Raw genomic sequence first — 19129 nt, forward strand, 5'->3', positions numbered from 1 at the left:
CAGTGCAACTTTCATTGACAGCAGGCTATTTAGGTTGATTCTAAATTTTTGTGTTAAATTTAGGGAATGCTGTAATAAACACACTCATTCACAAAAACATTTTATATTTGAGATAATGTCTTTGGCATAGAATTTTACAAATAGAACTACTTCACTAAGAATAATTGATATTTTTAGCAAATTTATAAAATACTAAAAATATATGAAATATAGTTTTAATATCCTAGCTTCCCTCACAAGTCATGTTCCTCAGACACAGTCTTTTTATTATTAATTTTTAAAAATTCCTAATTTATACTACTAGTTCCTTATTTGTCAACTATAGATTATTTCCCAATTTACTGTTACAATAATAAATGAAAATTTAGTCCATTTATAAGCACTTCTTACCTTCTAAGTCACTGTGGATGTAAAACTTCACCATGTCAGATAATACACTTAATTTCTTCCTCTTTCAATTTTAGTATTTCAATTTGTTTATATTAATATCCTTTGCCTTCTCCAACTGCTAATAGCTATGGCTTTAAAAAAAATTTTTTTTTGACAGGCAGAGTGGACAGTGAGAGAGAGAGACAGAGAGAAAGGTCTTCCTTCCATTGGTTCACCCTCCAATGGCTGCTGTGGTCGGCATGTTGCAGCTGGCACACAGTGCTGATCCGAAGCCAGGAGCCAGGTGCTTATCCTGGTCTCCCAGGCAGGTGTAGGGCCCAAGCACTTGGGCCATCCTCAACTGCACTCCTGGGCCACAGCAGACAGCTGGACAGGAAGAGGAGCAACTGGGACAGAATCCAGCGCCCCGACCGGGACTAGAATCCGTGTGCTGGTGCTGCAGGCAGAGGATTAGCCTACTGAGCCACAGTGCCGGCCTATGGCTTTTATTTTTACATGGTTACCATTAATATTTACAATTTATGTTTGAAGCCATAATAAAATCATATATGCTAATTGCTTTTGAAATAAATACTCATTGGGGCATTTAAATTATCAAATAAATTTTGATAATTTTGGACAGGTATTTAGCCTAGCAAAGAAGATACCAGTTAAGACATACATGTTCTACCTACATTAGAGTACTTGGGTTAAGATACCTAGTTTTAGCCCCGAACTCCAGCTTCCTGCTAATATAGACTCAGGAAGGCAGAGGGTTGCTTAAGTAACTGGATTTCTATCACGCATGTGAGAGACATGGATTAAGTAAATAATAAGAAACATACAAAGTAAAGTACTAAAGATTATAATTTCCCCAAATCATGTCTTATTCAAACTTGCCAATAATATCAAAATCCCATGTCATACTTCTAAATTTAAGAATCTTATTTTACATCTGTGTCTAAAACTGTTGATCATTTAAGAATACAGACAAAATCATAAAGCATTCCTACCTGCCAAAGCATCCTGATAAAGCTGCACAAAGTGGTTAAAGATATCCTTTGGCAAACACTTTTCATCTGGTAGACATTGTAGAAGGATGACTATTTCAGACTGACCCACGGCATGCATTCCTTTGGTTGTGAAACACCAACACTTCCTGTTCACATCTAAAGATAGAATAAAAATATAAAAATACTTATTAATCCTTACTCTTAAAAAAGATACATAGAAACCTATGGTACAATACAGCAAAGAAGAAAATAGGACATACTGAGTCTGTATTATGCAGCCGTGAACTAAAACTGCATTGAGCTAAAGAGTTATTGTAAAAAATAAAACATGTTAATGCCTCTTGCTCTTTTCTAAACACTTAGAAAAATAATTGGAAGGGGAGCAAAACAATAATGAAAGAAGATGTGAAACAAAATTTTAAGTCCTTTTATTAAAAGATATAACTAAGGGCCAGTGTTGTGGCACAGCGAGTAAATCTGCCGCCTGCAGTACCGGCATCCCATATGGGCACCGGTTGGAGTCCCAGCTGCTCCACTTTCAATCCAGCTCTCTGATATGGCCTGGGAAAACAGTAAAAAATGGCCCAATTCCTTGGGCCCCTGTACCCGTGTGGGAGACCTGGAAGAAGCTCCTGGCTTTGGATCAGCTCAACTCTGGCCGTTGTGGCCATCTGGGGAGTAAACCAGCAAAGGGAAGATCTTTCTCTGCCTCTGCCTCTCTGTAACTCTGCCTTTCAAATAAATAAATAAATAAATAATTAAATGGCATCCCATATGGGTGCCAGCTTGAGTCCTGGCTGCTCTACTTCTGATCCAGCTCCCTGCTGACGGCCATGGAAAAGCAGCAGAAGATGGCCCAAGTGCATGGGTCCCTGTACCCATGTGGAAGACCTGGAAGAAGCTCCTGGCTCCTGGCTTTGGATTGGCCCAACTCCAGCTGTTAGGGCCATTTCAGGAGTGAACCAGTGGATGGAAGACCTCTCTTTCTCCCTCTCTCTGAATGTATAAATCATTTTTTTAAAAAATATAACTATTAAAGGAATCATTCTATTACTAACAAAACATATACAAACATACACAAAATAGAGTATAATAATTACAGGATATATCCCTCTACAAAAATCACTTTAGCAAAGGAAGGAAACAAAAATCACTTTAGCAAAGGAAGGAAACAAAAACAGTAAGAGCCAATATTATGGCTTTGGCTTCAGGTTGTGATCTAAGGGAAAATACACTGCTATATACATTTATTAAATTTAATTTATGGTGAACATATCTTAGCTATTTCAATCACAGCCAATTCTGGGAGAAAATTCTTGATATGGCCTCATTCTGTAAAAAGTAGTTTAAAAAAAAAAGATGGCTTTTCCAGACTATTTCTACTTTTTTCCTTTCAGGCCAGGTACAGTCCAAATATCACAAGCCATATGTAACCAAATACAGTGTTGAGTCTTTCACACTTTTTCTTTACTTGTAAAACAGGATCTCAACAGGAATTGAGAAAAGGATTCAAATAAAATTATGAAACCACCATGTATATTAACACTAATAAAAGATCACTTTCTTTCATTTTGAGTATTATTTTATGTGCCTAAATAGGAAGTGTTCAATCCAACCACATTAAAATGGTATATAATTCAGGAATCCTAGGTTAGCTAATTTCTAAGTATAACATAAATTTCATATGGTAAATTGAAATTTCAAGCAAATTATGTTTAAATATGATCCTAGAGGAAAAGGTGGCAAGCTTTGGTAATTGTCAAACATACAAAGGTGTAATTTTCAAGTAGGCAAGAAACTCACATTTCATCAATGTAGAACCTTTAAGGAAATAACATATAGGTTGCCTCTGGTTAAATGTCAAGTTAAAACTAGTGCCAAGAGAACTGAAGGACTATTCCCCAGAGCTTCCTTCCCTCCTCCAGAGCTCCCTATTAACACTCATTCGATGTAAATGCACACTCTGTTCTCCACAACAGAATTGAGAATCTAAGTTACTGTCTTCCTTCACATTCTGATGCTCGTAAGTCTAACACTAAAAATTGAGAAGTTTCTTCTGAATCTTAATTTATGATGTCCAACAGTTGCACTATATTTTATTTAATTACCACTATTCCTAAAGAAGGTTCTGTACCATGATTAAGGTTTCTGGTATTAAAATATAAGGTTTTAACTGCTTGGTCCTCCTGAATAATTTATCTACCACCAGTTACTCTGGTAATGAGTAGTGACTTAACACACTCATCTCAAGAAGAAATTAACTCAGATCAGTTCAAGATCTGTTTGGCTTTCCTTCATGGCAAATTCGTTACCTCACCCTGTGACCAAATACAAGAATTTTAGTAAGCCCCATAAGTTGATTTCTGGGATAAATTCATTTATACAAGTCAATTTTTTCAGAACTCAATTTTCAATAAGATATGGCTCTAAATATTTATGTGTAATGAATGAGTCAACAAAGTATCTAATTTTAATTTTAAAAATAAACTTCTAACTTACAATTTACAATTTTAACCATTGACAACAAATTTGCATTTAAAACAAATACAAGTGGGTCAGGGCCACCATCCTCCAACTGCTGCATTACTGAAATCTGTGATGGTTTCTCTTCCACAGCATAGTCTGTAAGGAGAGAAAACATTGTAATAGATTGGTTAGAGGGACAAGTCAAGGGGAAAAAATATGATAGAGGAATGGGCTGATTATTCATAGGAAAGAGACAAGCACTGGATTTACAAATAGGGTGAACGTGGGTCCTGGTTAGTACCTATGATCCTAACATGTCAATAGTGACTCCTATTACTCTTAAGTGGTCCAATCCAATTTCAATAACTTGATGATTCTGTGTATAAACCTCTCCCCAAAATGCATTGCATCATAACATGAATCTTTTATGTAACAGAAATTTTCCAACCATCATAAGAATTTCACATAATATCAATATTAAAAAATAACCCATCAGAGGCAGCAGGGATGACTCAAATAATTGAGATGCTGCTGCCATCTACGTGGGAGACATGGACTGCATTCCTGGCTCCCAGCTTCTGGCTTCGTTCAACTTCTGCCTCAACTCAGCCCCTGATATTGTAGGCATTTGGGGGAGTGACCCAGCAGACATTTCTCTCCCTCTCTGTCTTTGCCTCTCAAAGTTTTAAAAATATATAAGTAAATAAAATAACTCATCATATACCAAAAAAGTGATAATATACTACCAGTAATCTCTGAAAAGGATGTCAAAAAGAGTTGGGGTAGGTAGAGGGGAGTCCTACCTTTTACTTGGTACACTATTCAAAAATTTGTGTTTGAAAAAATACGTCCAGGCCGGCGCCACGGCTCAATAAGCTAATCCTCCACCTAGCGGCACCGGCACACCGGGTTCTAGTCCTGGTCGGGGCGCCGGATTCTTCCCCGGTTGTCCCTCTTCCAGGCCAGCTCTCTGCTGTGGCCCGGGAGTGCAGTGGAGGATGGCCCAAGTGCTTGGGCCCTGCATCCCATGGGAGACCAGGAGAAGCACCTGGATCCTGCCTTCAGATCAGCGCGGTGCACTGGCCGCAGCGCACCAGCCGTGGCAGCCACTGGAGGGTGAACCAATGACAAAAAGGAAGACCTTTCTCTCTGTCTCTCTCTCTCACTATCCACTCTGCCTGTCAAAAAAAAAAAAAAAAAAAAAAAAAAAAATACATCCAGAAAATAAAAGTATCAAAGACAGCTGATTTCTGAAATAATCCTCTAAGTAATATTCAGGTGTACAGTACATATATCACTGAGGTAATCAGTCCATCACACATTAAATATGGAAATAGGCAAGTTAACATTCGAGATTCTGAACACACAGCCTTTCTCATTCAATTTCTACAGGTTCAGTGTATGATACAAATATTCTGCCACCTGATTTAGAATGACGGTTCTCTCAGCTTGAAGGGAAAATTATGGGTTAAAAGTCACTTCAGTATCTAAATATTTGATAAAGGAACTGAAAACCTAAAAGCTGAATGTGCTTGGTTAGTTTTACATAAGAAGCCAGGGAAAATAAAGTAACACCACTCCCTACTGACCAATATAAAATTTTAGATCAATTTTTTGATGTGATAGAAAAAGTCTATGCTAAAAATACATGTTTATTGAAAGAGAAATATTAAGTGATTTTTTAAAAAGAAAACAAAGTTCTATGAAATTATCTCACTGGAATATAAAATCATAAAATTCTGGTGAAGAGACTAATATAATGTTGAAGCAAATACACATAAATAGTTGTCCTTTCTTGGTAAGAGAGGTTCTGACAATTAGATTCAATAGTTCTAAGATTTCCTAAAAATGGAACCGAGCAATTTGGCTTATTTTAATAGAGTAGTCCAATGTAATTCATTATTAATCTAAGATTTATTAAAGAACCAAAAGTTTGAAACCCAAGTAACAATTCAACTAACAAATGAATATTTTTAGGAGGCCCTGGTGAAGGGGTGAAGGCATCATTTAATCAGAAGGATGCTTGACTTTATGTGAAAATTCACTGCTGAACCATCTAGGACACAGCTAGATTTGATAATATGATACATTCAGTCAATATTTGCTGAAAGCTTACTATGCGGTCAACACAATGGAAGGAGCAAAATTCACAAATATAACTAAGATAGAAGGAATTCATGGTCTAAGTGAAAGAACCAGACGTACAAAATACCTAAATTATAATGAGAAAAGTATTTATGTAACAACAGTCTATAAGAACTGTTATTAAACAGAGTTAAGTAGGCAAAACACTACTTAGTAGGCAACTAACTAAGGATTCACAGTAGAGTTATCCATTAGGCTGTTGTTTTGGAGCCTAGCATATGAGTGGTATTCCAAGCAGAGAAAAGGAAGACAAGGAAATAATAATTACATATCTACTTCATACCAGACACTTGTTTGCTACGTACTTACAAGTACCATATCTGATGCAATACTCACAATGGCTCTTAAACAGATGTAGTTACCTTTTAAAAACAAAACAAAACAGACTGGTAATAGATTCAGAGATGAGAAATAAATGACTTGCTCATCAGATCACACAACTAGAATCAAATGGTATTAGGATTAAAAATTTAGGTTTGTCCAACTCTAAAGTTCATTTTCTTTCTATTATTACACAAGGAATAAAATCAAAACAACAACAACAACAACAACAAACCCAAGGAGGCAAAAAAAGTGAATATTCAGGGGCCAGCAATTGTAGTGCAGTGGGTTAAATTACCATCTGCAACACCAGCATCACTTAACAGCATTCCATAGGAGCACTGGTTTCAGTCTCCCTTTTCCACTTCTGATCTAGCTCCTTGCTAATATGCCTTGGAAGGGAGTGGAAGATGATTTAGGCCCTTACCATCCACGTAGAAGACCTAGATGGAGTTCAAGGCTCCTGGCTTTGGTCTGGCCCAGCCCAGCCCTAGCCACTGCAGTCATCTGGGGAGTCAATCAGCAGATTCAAAGTCTCTCTCTCTCTCTCTGCCTTTCAAAAAAATAAATAATTTTTTTAAAAGTAAATATTCAGAAAACAGCAAACAATTTGCAGTATGCTTATAAAGATGCTAGAGTAATGACAAAATAAAATTAGAAAGAGAGGCAGAGATAACTTCAGGAGGAATTCTGTAAGCTATGAAAATTACCTTTTAAAGGCATTAAGTATTAACTTGGCAATTGAATAATATTTGTAAATAAGACACTCCTGCTGGCCCAGAAGCAGCCAGATGGCCCCACCCATACATCTTTGCCCCAGGAAGCAACTAATTAACCAGCTTGGAGTGGCTTGGCCCACTGAGGCCCTGCAGAGCAGTCACCTGGCCCCACATACCTACCCTCAGCCCCAGGAAGAAGCTAGGCAGAATTCCCCAAGCAGGTCACCCCTGGGGGACTTGCAAAGTTAAATGCATAGCCCTCAGACATTGAGAGGTGACCCATCTGAGCACATTCAGCTGCCTAGACCCCATGAGGTACTCAGGCATGGATGGACACTCTACCTCATTACCAAAACCACCTGTGCCCACAGGAGCAGCCCCACCATCAAACAACCTGCAGAAGCTGTCAGACACTCCACACCAAAAACTGGGTGCCCTGTGCCCAAGCTGCAAGTGAATCCACCTAACTTAAGGTAGCTGTAACCTCAACTGGCAATATAATCCCATAACCCATACAGCATAGGCCACTGAGACATTCTAAAGCATTACCATTATCAATTACAGCTGAAGAAGCTATAAACGCACTGCATGAACATACGCACTTGGAACCAAAACCAATGAAACATATTCAACACCCAAGATACATCACTAGCAGAATATAAGCCACTACATGATTGGCAGAAGCAACTGACTGTAGCCAATGGACAAAACCAACAGAAGGATAAAAGCATAAAAAACAAAATTAGGCAACATGGAACCTGTAAGGGAATATAGTAACTCTAACAATTGACCACAAAGAAATAGAAACTGACAAATTGCATGACAAAGAATTCAAAACTGTGATTTTAAGGAAACTTAATAAAAGAGGGACCCAGGTTGTGACATTAAAAGTCAAAGCTGCCACCTGCAATGCCAGCATTCCATATGAGTGCCAGTTTGTTTCCTGGCTGGTACACCTCCGATTTAGCTCCCTGCTAATGGCCTGGGAAAAACAGTGGAAGATGACTCAGGTGTCTGGATCCCCACTACCACGTGGGAGTCCGGGAAGAAGCTCCTGGCATTAACCTGGCCCACCTCTGGCCATTGTAGCCACCTGGGGAATGGATAGAAGATCTCCCACTCTTCGTACCTATGACTTTCAAATAAATAATTTTAAAAAATAAAATAAGGCCGGCGCCGCGGCTCAATTGGCTAATCCTCCGCCTAGTGGCGCCGGCACACTGGGTTCTAGTCCTGGTCGGGGCGCCGGATTCTGTCCCGGTTGCCCCTCTTCCAGGCCAGCTCTCTGCTGTGGCCAGGGAGTGCAGTGGAGGACGGTCCAAGTGCTTGGGCCCTGCACCCCATGGGAGACCAGGAAAAGCACCTGGCTCCTGCCATCGGATCAGCACGGTGCGCCGGCCATTGGAGGGTGAACCAACGGCAAAGGAAGACCTTTCTCTCTGTCTCTCTCACTGTCCACTCTGCCTGTCAAAAAAAAAAAATAATAATAATAATAAAATAAAATAAGAGAACTACAGGCAAATAATTCAATGATGTTAGAAAAAAAAATTCATGATATGAATGAGAAATTCAGCAGAGACAGAGATAATAACAGTTGAGAGCCTCAGCAGCAGAACTAAACAGGCAGAAGAAAGAATTTCTGAACATGAAGACATTTTTTTTTTTGACAGGCAGAGTTAGACAGTGAAGGAGAGAGACAGAGAGAAAGGTCTTCCTTCCATTGGTTCACCCCCAATGGCCGCTACGGCCCGCGTGCTGTGCCAATCCGAAGCCAGGAGCCAGGTGCTTCTCCTGGTCTCCCATGCGGGTGCAGGGACCAAGCACTTGGGCCATCCTCCACGGCACTCCTGAGCCACAGCAGAGAGCTGGACTGGAAGAGGAGCAACTGGGACAGAATCCGGTGCCCCAACCAGGACTAGAACCCGGGGTGCTGGCGCTGCAGGTGGAGGATTAGCCTAGAGAGCCGCGGAGCCAGCTGACAGATCTTCTTAAATACCCCAGTCACACAAAAAGAAAAAGAAATTTTTTTTAAAGAATAAAGAATGTTTTCAAGACTTTTAAGACACCATTAAATGAGTAAATTTTTGAATTTTAGGTGTTTCCAAAGAAGAGAAGGGAAAAAGCAAAGAAAATCCATTCAAGGAAATATTTGTTTGGGCCGGAGCCGCAGCTCACTAGGCTAATCCTCCACCTGCGGCACCAGCACCCTGGGTTCTAGTCCTGTTCAGAGCGCTGGATTCTGTCCGGGTTGCTCCTCTTCCAGTCCAGCTCTCTGCTGTGGTTCAGGAAGGCAATGGAGGATGGCCCAAGTGCTTGGGTCCTGCACCCGCAGGGGAGACCAGGAGGAAGCACCTAGCTCCTGGCTTTGGATCAGCGTAGCGCGCCAGCCATAGCAGCCATTTGGAGGGTGAACCAATGGAAGGAAGACCTTTCTCTCTGTCTCTAACTCTGCCTGTCCACAAAAAAAAAAAAAAAAAAAAAAAAAAAAAAAAAAAAAATTTGTTGGAAACTTCCAATCTTTGGGAAAGCTTAAAGTACCCAAAACTAGGAAGCTCAAAGGACCCTAACTGACTCAAAGATCTAATCCAGAGCATATTATAATCAAACTGATGAAAATATAATACAGGGCAAGGTATTTGGTCTAGTGGTTGAGACACTGTATAAGATGTTGCATCCCATATTGGTGTCTGGGTTTGATAAGTGATAACCGTTTCCCACTAATACAGACTCTAGTAGGCAGTGACAATGGCTCAGTGACTGGGTTCCTGCCAACTATGTGGGAGACTTGATTTGAGTTCCCAGCTCTCAGCCTCAGCCCCGGCATGAAGCAGTTATGGTCATCTGGGGAGCAAATCTGTGGATGGGGGCTCTCTGTCTCTCAAATAAATAAATACTATTTTTTAAAAAACACAATTGAAAAAGAAAGCGCTAAAAACAGCAAGAAAAAAGCATCTCATCACTTATATGGGGGTCCCCAGTAGATTAACAGCAGACTTCCTAGCAGAAACCTACAGGTCAAAAGAGAATGAGATGAAATATTCAAAGTCCAACCAAGAATATTATACCTAGCAATACTGATCAGAAATGAGAGATAAAGACCATCTATTACAAGGAAAGACTGAATGATTTCATTGCTTCTAGATTAGCCCTACCAAAAATATTTAAAGGAGTCCTACATTAGAAGCAAAAGGATAATGGATATCATCATGAAAACACAGGAAAGTACAAATCTCAATAGCATAGGAGATACACAAAACATAGAGAATCAAGCCCTATCAATACAGAAAATCACCAAACTACAATGATGAACAAGGGAGATATAAAGCATACAGAAAACAAGAGGAAATAGAATGGCAGGAGTCAGTTTTTAATTATTACTAATTTTGAATATAAAGGGATCAAGTTCTCCAATTAAAAGATAGAGACTGGGGGCTGGCGCTATGGCTCACTTGGCTAATCCTCCGCCTGTAGCACTGGCATCCCATATGGGTGCCGGTTCTAGTCCTGGTTGCTCCTCTTCCAGTCCAGCTCTCTGTTGTGGCCCAGGAGGGGAGTGGAGGATGGCCCAAGTGCTTGGGCCCCTGCACCTGCATGGGGAGACCAGAGGGAGGCTCCTAGCTTCGGATCGGCACAGCGCCATCCGTGGCGGCCATTTGGGGAGTGAACCAATGGAAGGAAGACCTTTCTTTCTGAATCTCTCTCACTCACTGTCTATAACTCTACCTGTCAAATAAATAAAAAAAAATATAGACTGGCTAAATGGATAGAAAAAACAAAAAAAAACCAATGATATGCTGCCTTGAAGAAACTCACTTCACTGGTAAATATGCACATAAACTGAAAGAAAGAGATGGGAAAAGATTCCATGAAAACAGAAACCAAAAGCAAGTCTGAGTAGCTATATTTATACAGATAAAATAGACATTAATGAAACACACACACACACAAATACAGAGACAAAGAAGGTCACTTTATAATGATAAAGAAGGGATCAACTTAACAAGAGAAATAACTATTGTAAATATATATGCTAGAATACCTGATTATATAAAACAAACATTACAGAACTAAAAAAGAGAGATGCTACTAAAATAATTAGGGACGTCAACAACCCACTTTTATCAATAGATAATCCAGACCCCCCCAAAAAATCAATGAAGAAACATCATAGTTAAATACAGATAGATCTAACAGCATTTACAGAACATTTCATCCAATAGCTGCAGAATACACCTCATCAGTACATGAGACATTCTCTAGGATACATTGTATACAAAACAAAGAACAAAAATCATCAAATTAAAAAAAACTTGAAATCATAACATGTATCTTTTCTCATCAAAATAGGATAAAACTAGAAATCAGAAGAACTTTAGAAATTGTCCAAATAGGGGCTGGCACTGTGGTGCAGTGGGTTAAGGCCCTGGCCTGCAGCACCAGCATCGCATATGTGCACCGGTTCTAGCCCCAGCTGCTCCATTGCTGATCCAGCTCCCTGCTAATGTGCCTGGGAAAGCAGTAGAATGTAGCCCAAGGGTTTCAGCCCCTGCACCCATGTGGGAGACGGGGGAGAAGCTCCTGGTTCCTGGCTTCAGACTGGTCCAGCTCCAGCTGTTGCGGCCATTTGGGGAGTGAACCAATGGAAAAAGACCTCTCTCTCTCTCTCTACCTGTCTCTACCTCTCTCTGTAAATCTGTCTTTCAAATAAATAAAATGGATCTTAAAAAACAGGAACTCGTACATGGAAATGAAAGAACATTCTTTTGAATCATGAGTCTGGAAACCAAAGGTGAAATTTCAAAATGTCTTGAAACAAATGAGAGCGAATACACAAATACATAGAGGTAAGTTTACAGAAGTGGCAACATTAAAAAATTTTAAAGATCTCAAAGAACCTAATCATGCAATTGAAGGTACTAGAAAAACAAAAACAAATCAAACCCCAAATTAGTAGGACAGACATAACACATATCAGAGTAGAAATGAATGAAATAGAGACTACTAAAAATACAAAGAGGCCAATGTTGTGGTACAGTAGATTAGGCTGTCAAATGCAATGCTGGTATCCCACATGGGTGCACGCTCAAGTCTCAGTTGCTCTATTTCCGATCCAGCTCCCTGCTAATGTACTTGGAAAGCAGTGGGAAATGGCCCAAGTACTTGGGGCCCTGCAACACACTCGGGAGACCCAGATGGGGTTCCTGGATCCTGGCTTAGGCCTGGCCCAGCCCCGGCTGTTCCAGCCACTGTAGAATGAACCAGCAGATGGAAGATCTCTCCTTCTCTCTGATACTCTGCTTTCAAATAAAATAAATAAATCTTTTTAAAAAACCCTATCAAATCAAATCCAACAGCCCATTAAAAAAAAAAAAAAGATGAGCTGAGATAAACTGGGAATTACCCTAGGGACACAAGAATGATTCAACATATGCAAAATAATCAACATAATTCAACAAAACTCAACATCCTTTCATGATAAAAATCCTTTATAAATTAGAAATAGAAGAAATGTGCCCCCAACACAATAAAGACTACATGTGACAAACCAATAACCTATATCATACTGAATCAGCAAAAGCTAAGCTGAAATCATATTCAAGACAAGGATGGCCACTTTCATCCCTTCTTAGCACTGGAATTATTAGCTGTAGAAATTAGACAAGGGGAAGAAATAAAAAGGCATAAAAACCTGTTAGAATTCTTAATCAAATTCTGTAAGGTTGCAGGCTATGAAATTAACAAATAAAAATCACTATGCCTTTAAACACAACAATAACAAAATTGCCAAGAAAGAAAGAAAGCATTGGCCCTCACAATAGCTACTATGTAGGATAGATGACCCAGAAGTAAATCTCACCAGGAAAACAATGATCTCTACAATGAAGATTACAGAACACTGACAAAAGAAGTTGAAGACAAAAAATAATATTGTTAAGATGTCCACAATAGGGGCCAGCAACATGGTGCAGCCAGTTAAGCCACATTGGCATCACATTTAAGCACCAGTTCAAGCCCTGGCTGCTCTACTTCAGATCCAGATCCCTGCTAATGTGCCTGGAAAAGCAGCAAGGACGGTCCAAGTCTTTGGACTCCTGCAACCATGTGGGAGACCTGGAAGAAGCTCTTGTCTCCTGGCTTTGGCCTGGCCCAGCCCTGATCATTGCGGCCACGTAGGGAGTGAACCAGCAGATGAAGACCTCTCTCTCTCTCTGTAACTTGCCTTTCAAATAAATAAAATAAATCCTAAAAAAATTTAAAAAGATGTCCACAATAACCAAGGTGATCTAGAGATTCAATGTAATTTGTACCAAAATACCAATAATCTTCAGAAAAACAAAAGAATACAATCACAGAATCCATTTGAAACCACAAAAGAGCTTTACTAGCCAAAGCAATCATAATGAAGTAGAACAAGGTTGGAGCCATTACAATATCTGATTTCAAAACATAATACACAAAGCTATTGTAAGCAAAACAGCATGGTATGGCCGGCGCCATGGCTCACTTGGCTAATCCTCCGCCTGTGGTGCATTACCCCGGGTTCTAGTCCCAGTTGCTCCTCTTCCAGTCCAGCTCTCTGCTGTGGCCCGGGAGGGCAGTGGAGGATGGCCCAAGTGTTGGGTCCCTGCACCCACATTGGAGACCGGGAGGAAGCACCTGGCTCCTGATCAGCACAGTGCCAGTTGTTGCGGCCATCTGGGGGGAGAACCAATGGAAGGAAGACCTTTCTCTCTGTCTGTGTCTATAACTCTCTATTTCTCTCCCTAACTCTGCCTGTAAAAAAAAAAGAAAAAAAAAAAAAAAACCCAGCATGGTACTGGCATTAAAACAGCCACACAGGCCAATGAAACAGCAAACAGAATGCACTAACAAATCCACATATTAACATCTAACTGATTTTCAGTGAAGGCAGCAAGTATATATAAAGATTCTTCAAAAAGCTGGTGGGGGAAAAAAGCTGGTGAGAAATGGAATCAAAACCTAAATTCAGGGGCTGGCACTGTGGCATACTGGGTTAAGCCGCCGCCTGCAGTGCTGGCATCCCATACAAGCACCGGTTTGAAACCCGGCTGCTCTATTTCAGAGCCAGCTCTCTGCTATGGCCTGGGAAAGCAGCAGACTATGCCCCAAGTCCTTGAGCCCCTGCACCCATGTAGGAGACCTGGAAGAAGCTTCTGGCTCCTGGCTTCAGTTTGGTGCAGCTCTGGCCATGGCAGCCACCTGGGGAGTGAACCAGTGGATAGAAGACACCTCTCTCTCTTCCTCCCTCCTTCCCTCTTTCTGTTTCTGCCTCTCTGTAACTCTGCCTTTCAAATAAAAATAAACAAATCTTTTTAAAAAAAGTTTATTTTGGTGCAAAATGTTTTTAAAATCATAGCACATTCATATGTTGCAGAAAGGAAAGCCCTTTCAAAGAATGACGCTTATTCACAGGCATAAGAAATAAACTACATACCTATCTCTCACTACATATATATACATACACACACATGTGTGTGTGTGTGTGTGTGTGTGCGTGTGTAAACTCAAGATGGATCAAAGACTACATGTAAGATCCAAAACTTTAACATCACTACAGAAACCATAGGGGAAATGTTTTAGGTCATTGGTCTGAGCAAACATTTCTTGGACATGACCCCAAAAGAACAGGCAAGAAAAGCAAAAACCAACAAATAGTATTATATCAAACTAAAAAGCTTCTGCAAAGAAAAGGAAACAATTGATATAGTGAAGTGACAACCTACAGGATTAGCGAAAATATATGAAAACTATTCATTTGGCAAGCAATTAATTTCCAGAACATATAAAGAAGCAAACAATTCAACAGCAAAAAATAAAAAATATCCAATTAAAAATGGATGAATGGAACAGATATTTCTCCGAGGACAACATATAAATGGTCAACAAAAATATATGTTCAAACATCACTAATCATCAAGGAAATGCAAATTAAAACTACAATGAGGTTAAAATCTCATATTAGTTAGAAATGTTACTATAAAAAAGATAAAAACTAACAAATGCTAGTGAGGATGTGGAGAAAATGGAACCCTTATTACATGGCTAAAATGTAAATTACTACAGCCATTACTGAAAACAATATGGAGGTTCCTCAAAAAACTAGAAATAAAACTATAATATGACCCTGTAGTTCCACTATCAGGCACATACCCACATGAATTGAAATCAGTATGTTGAAAAGACATCTGCACTCACATTTTTTTTTTTTTTGGACAGGCAGAGTGGACAGTGAGAGAGAGAGACAGAGAGAAAGGTCTTCCTTTTCCGTTGGTTCACCCCCCAAGTGGCCGCCACGGCCGGCACACTGCACCGATCCGAAGCCAGGAGCCAGGTGCTTCCTCCCGGTCTCCCATGCGGGTGCAGGGCCCAAGCACTTGGGCCATCCTCCAGTGCCTTCCCGGGCCACCACAGAGAGCTGGACTAGAAGAGGAGCAACCGGGACAGAATCCGGCGCCCCACCAGGGACTAGAACCCAGGGTGCTGGCACCACAGGCGGAGGATTAGCCTAGTGAGCCGCCGTGCCGGCCACTCACATGTTTATTGCAGCACTACTCACAATAGCCAAGATATGGAACCAACCTCAATGTCCATCAATGGATGAATGGATAAAGAAAATGTGGTATGTAAGCATATATACAATGCAATACTATTCACACATAAAAAGAATGTAATTCTGTCATTTGCAGCAACATGGATAGAAATGGAGGACATTATGTTAAGTGAAGTCAGGCACAGAAAGATAAATGTCGATAGAGAAAAGATGGTTAATGGACACAAGAGTGAAATGGTTATTAGGAGGAATAACTTCTAATAGGATTCCTGTGGTTGATAACAATTGAGTATTTCAAATTTCCTAATACAAAGAAATGATTCATGTCTGAAGTAACAAATAACACCAGTTGCCCTATCTAGCAAATGCCACACTGAACCCCATATATATGTACAATTATTATGTCAATTTTTTAAAATTAAAGATAAAATTAAAAAAATAAGGATTTTTAAACAAAAGCAATGTATGATAATAAATATGTTTAAAAAGAGAACTGGCTGGTCCAGTGCTGTGGTGTAGCGGGTAAAGCCACTGCCTGTGACACAGGCATCCCATATGTGAACCTAGGAAAGTAGTGGAAAATGGCCTGAGTGCTTGGGCCCCTGCACCCATATGAGAGACCCGGAAGAAGCTCCTGGCCTCAGCCTGGTCCAATCCAAGCTGTTGCAACCATATGGGGAGTGAACCAGCAGACAAAAGATTTTCTCTGTCTCTCAATCTCTGTGTGTAACTCTGACTTTCAAAATAAATAAATAAATATTAAAAAAAAAAGCCCATTTCTTTAAAAAGAGATAGAGAGAGAGAGAGAGAACTGGCAACAGAATAGAAGATAAGGCCGGCGCCGCGGCTCACTAGGCTAATCCTCCGCCTAGCGGCGCCGGCACACCGGGTTCTAGTCCCGGTAGGGGCGCCGGATTCTGTCCCGGTTGCCCCTCTTCCAGGCCAGCCCTCTGCTGTGGCCAGGGAGTGCAGTGGAGGATGGCCCAGGTGCTTGGGCCCTACACCCCATGGGAGACCAGGAAAAGCACCTGGCTCCTGGCTCCTGCCATCGGATCAGCGCGGTGCGCCGGCCGCAGCGCGCCAACCGCGGCGGCCATTGGAGGGTGAACCAACGGCAAAGGAAGACCTTTCTCTCTGTCTCTCTCTCTCACTGTCCACTCTGCCTGTCAAAAAAAAAAAAAAAAAAGAAGATAAAAGAGAGAAACATTAAACTCAAGAAGACTATGTAAAAGATGAGGACAAAAGTGAGGAGAAAATTTTTATAAGTTGTCTCCTGAAAGTGAACTGACTGGATATATCAACAACAAACTTTCACATAAAGTTAAGTATTTCTTTGACAAAGAGTAATTTTATTTCTTAAAAGAATACCTAAAAATATTTTTAACAATAAAATTCTTATTTGAATCAAGGTTTCTTCACATTTACTATATATACCTTTCTGAATGTGTATCATTCTTCAAAATAAGACTAAATCAATGTACTAATGATATCAGCGTGGGCCACAAGCAACCTTTCAGAGTATTATAGGCTTTGAAACATACAGGTAAAACTGCTAATAAACATTTATATTATAATAATATATCCTTCCAAAGAAAGAAAATGACATTATAATATAAAATTCTAAAACTGTAACAGCAACAACTGTTTTCACAGCACTGGATATTTGCATATTTGTGGCTAGAGGAATGGTTATCACTTAAAATTCTCTCTCCTTCCCTTAATCATAAAGCAAATCCACATACCTCCTTTTACACCAGTGGAGATGAGAATGGGGGGAAGGCCATCTTCAGGAATAAGATTCATTGCACTTCCAACAGGACTTCCAACCTGAGTTATACTCCCAGAGAATAAAGAAATATCCGTCTATGAAAAGCAAATCAGTGAATATTATAGAGAGTTCCAGACTCTAACAGAATAAAGTATAAATGGGAATTTAAGTGAAAATATCAAAGTCATACTTTCTGAAAGCTAAAGATACTGCAATGTTCATAACAGCTTTCTTCAAAATAGCTAAATTTGGAAACAATCTAAATGTTCATTAACAAGAAAACAGAATAAAAGGTGGTATGCTCACAAAATGGAATACTATGCAGCAGTTAAAGAATCAATTTTTAATGTATGCAACAACATGGAAAGGTTCATAAATACTAGGTTGAGTTTAAGAAGTTAGGGACAAAACATACAAACTATGTTTCCATTTATATGAAATTCAAGAACAAGCAAAACAATCTGGTGATAAAAGAATAATGGTGGGGCTGGTGCTGCGGCATAGTGGGTAAAGCAGCCACCTGCAGTGCCAGCATCCCATAAGGGTACCAGTTCAAAAAAATAATAATGGCTAACTTGGGAAAGGAGAGAGGCAGGTAGGTATTGATAGAAAAAAGCATAAAGAACCTTCTGGAGTAACAGAAATGTGTTGTATCTTCACTTGGGTAGTGGTTTTACATACATATATATGTTCAGAAAGTATACATTAATAACTGCATAGTTATATGTAATATGATATATAAAATGCAGTATATGTAGAAGCTTCAAATTTTCAGGAAAATGGAATAAAATAGAATTAGAAGATATGTTTATTTTGCTACAAAATTAATCCATGCATAGTTTTCTTAATAGTACACATTTTTATATGATCCTTTGTATATATACATTCATTAGACTGCTTCCTAAAGATTAATGCTCTTAAGGACTTTGCTATATGCATGAGACCTGAAAATATATTATTTAACAATATGCCCATGTTGGGACAGGTGTTTGGTCTGGCAGTTAAGACCCAAGTTGGGACACCCACGTTTCAAATCAGGATCCCTAGCTTGAATCACTGCTCCAGACCTAATTCTAGCTTTCTGCTAATGCATACCCTGGGAAGCAGCTGGTAATGCCTTAATTAGTTGGGCCCCTGCCACCCATGTGGGGGATCTGGACTAAGTTCCCCACACCTGCTTTGGACTCTGGCCCAGGAGAGTTGTGGGCATTTGGTAAGTTAACTAGTGTATCTGTCTCTCAAATAAATTTAAAATATCTAAATATATATGTTCATGCCTTCTCATACTTTCTTCTATAATTTAGGAGTCTAAGATTTTAGTGATCCTTCACTAAAAACTTTTATTGTTGTCATCCTGGCATCACATATTTTACTGACAATTATTAGTTTATTTGAAGGCTTAATAAAAGAAATAATCTATTCCAACTTTCTATTTTACAATGCATAAGTCCATCTTTTTTTTTTTTTTTTAAGGCAGACTTATAGAGAGGCAGAAAGAGAGAGAGAGGTTTTCCATTAGCTGGTTCACTCCCTAGACGGCCAGGGCTGGAGCTATTCCGATCCAAAGCCAGGAGCCAGGAGCCTCTTCTGGGTCTCCCACGCCAGTGCAGGTACCCAAGGACTTGGGCCATCCTCTGTGGCTGGCCCCATAGTCTACCTTTTAAGAACAGAAGAAGTGGCAGGGGGGCTGGTGCTGGGTATAGCGCGTAAAGCCACCACCTGCATGGTCAGCATCCCATATGGATTCCAGTTCGGT

The 19129-nt window shown here is 39.9% G+C and overlaps 1 protein-coding gene across 7 annotated transcripts in view; it reads right to left on the minus strand.

Annotated features, from left to right (window-relative positions):
- Positions 1 to 19129, minus strand: part of ZFYVE9 (zinc finger FYVE-type containing 9) — a 213141-nt gene that overhangs the window by 56494 nt on the left and 137518 nt on the right. For 6 of the 7 annotated variants that reach the window (XM_051857767.3, XM_051857766.3, XM_051857765.3 and 3 more), the window contains 3 exons: positions 17348 to 17468; positions 3882 to 4004; positions 1383 to 1538 (listed from right to left, as the gene is read on the minus strand). In XM_051857767.3, the coding sequence (XP_051713727.1) occupies positions 1383 to 1538; positions 3882 to 4004; positions 17348 to 17468 (400 nt within the window). Of the gene's footprint in view, positions 1 to 1382; positions 1539 to 3881; positions 4005 to 6329; positions 6356 to 6741; positions 6868 to 17347; positions 17469 to 19129 lie in introns of all 7 variants that reach the window. The other variant, XR_016211026.1, reaches the window with a different exon arrangement.

The sequence above is a fragment of the Oryctolagus cuniculus genome, chromosome 7, assembly GCF_051225735.1.
Source record: "Oryctolagus cuniculus isolate XC-2025 breed Fujian yellow rabbit chromosome 7, ASM5122573v1, whole genome shotgun sequence".
In the NCBI taxonomy this organism is placed as follows: domain Eukaryota; kingdom Metazoa; phylum Chordata; class Mammalia; order Lagomorpha; family Leporidae; genus Oryctolagus; species Oryctolagus cuniculus.